This window comes from Tupaia chinensis, unplaced genomic scaffold (assembly GCF_000334495.1).
Source record: "Tupaia chinensis unplaced genomic scaffold, TupChi_1.0 Scaffold000627_1, whole genome shotgun sequence".
NCBI lineage: Eukaryota > Metazoa > Chordata > Mammalia > Scandentia > Tupaiidae > Tupaia > Tupaia belangeri.
Genome location: NW_006160147.1, coordinates 2447926 through 2449421, shown reverse-complemented (window position 1 = coordinate 2449421; position 1496 = coordinate 2447926). Strand labels below are relative to the sequence as shown.

Genomic DNA, 1496 nt, shown 5'->3' with positions numbered 1-1496 from the left:
GGGGGGAGGTCTCAGTCCCACAGCCCCACGGGGAACCCACAGCCAGGATGAGAGGGGCAGAGCCTAGTGTGTAGCAAAAACCTCGGATTTCTTTGTTTTTTCATTTTTTAAATTTTTATTTATTTTTTCTTTTCAGGTTTTGCCATAGGGTGTGTGCACTTGCTGGAGAGAGACAGAAAGGGAAGTGAGGCTACACTGCAATTCCTTCTCCTCTGTTCTCCTTTCTGGAATTTCAGCATGCATGCACATGCACCCAGTCGGTTTCAAGCCACCAGGTCCAGACCCAAACCGGGGAGGACCATGGGGGAGTCCAGTGTCTTAACCATCACGCCACCTGCTGGCCCTTCTTTTTTAAATTACCAGCAGGTGCATGCCCTCTCCAGAGAGACGGAGAATGCACGCCCCAGTGGGGAGTGGTGCACAGGCATCCCGCCCAGACTGGGGGCGCGCACACGCTTTGCACGATTTTCCAATCACCAAGCAGGATTCCAACCACAGTCTCCCACATGGGACTTGGCTCCACTAGGCTACGGAGCCTGGCACTTTATTTCCAAGCTCTACCTCGTTTGCTTCCCAAAAGGAAGTCATTTAATATAAAAGTTATTTGAGAGAATCCTGGTAAACATTCAAAATCACAGCTATGTTGAAGGAGAAGTGAACTGCCTAGCCCCACGCTCAGGTGTGCTCGCTACTTCCCCTGTTCGCGCTGAGCTTCCTGGAGGTCAACAAGCAAAGGGAAAGCACAGCAGCGGGATGTGAGCAGGCGTTCCATCCTCGCCCCTCAGTCTCACCTCCCTGTGCTCTGTCCTAGGCCAGCGCCTGGCACCCCTGGCTCTCCGGGCCCCCTGGGAGCAGAACCTGCGCTGCGCCGCCCCGAGAAAACACGCTCGCTCCGGCCCGCGCCCCCGAGAGGCTTCGCTGTGCCCGCTCCCCGAGAGCTCCGCGGGTCCCCAGCGGCCCGGCCTGTGCGCTGCCGGCAGCCGCCTGATCCCGGCTCCCCGGGGCGCGATGCTGGTGCAGCGTGAGAAGGACTTGTCGGCCTACAACTGGAACTCCTTCGGCCTGCGCTATGGCAAGCGGCACGCGGAGCCCGGCCGCCCTGAAGGTGCAGGTGCCGGCCGCGAACTTCTCACCTAGCGGGAGAAGTCAGTGCCTGCGAGGCTCGGCTCGGGCTGGAGCTCGGAAACAGGGCGGCGGGAGGGGGGGCCAGAGCTTCTAGCCTGAGACAATAAAGGAAATGCGCCAACTCGCAGACTCGTGCCTTGCGGCTGGTTTCTCAAGCAGCTCAGATGCAGCACCTCCTCCTTTCCGTGAGAGCTTAGCTGGTTTATGATGCCTCTGCTGTCAAGATCAGCTTCTCGGGAACCAGCAGTTAGTGTAATGGCTATGTCGCTGGACTCCCACGTAGTCAACCGCGGTTCACGTCCCGGACCCGGTGGCTTAAAACTCACGCCGGGCGCGTGTGCGCGCGTGCCCAAGATCCCGAGAGGAGAATG

General features: G+C 58.7%; 1 protein-coding gene across 2 annotated transcripts in view; it reads left to right on the top strand.

Annotated features, from left to right (window-relative positions):
* KISS1 (KiSS-1 metastasis suppressor) overlaps positions 1–1239 on the top strand; it is an 8257-nt gene extending 7018 nt beyond the window's left edge. For both annotated transcript variants that reach the window (XM_006159197.2, XM_006159196.2), the window contains exon 3: positions 812–1239. In XM_006159197.2, the coding sequence (XP_006159259.1) occupies positions 812–1137 (326 nt within the window). In that variant the 3' untranslated portion in view covers positions 1138–1239. The remainder of the gene's footprint in view (positions 1–811) is intronic.
* The last annotated feature ends 257 nt before the right edge of the window (positions 1240–1496 follow it).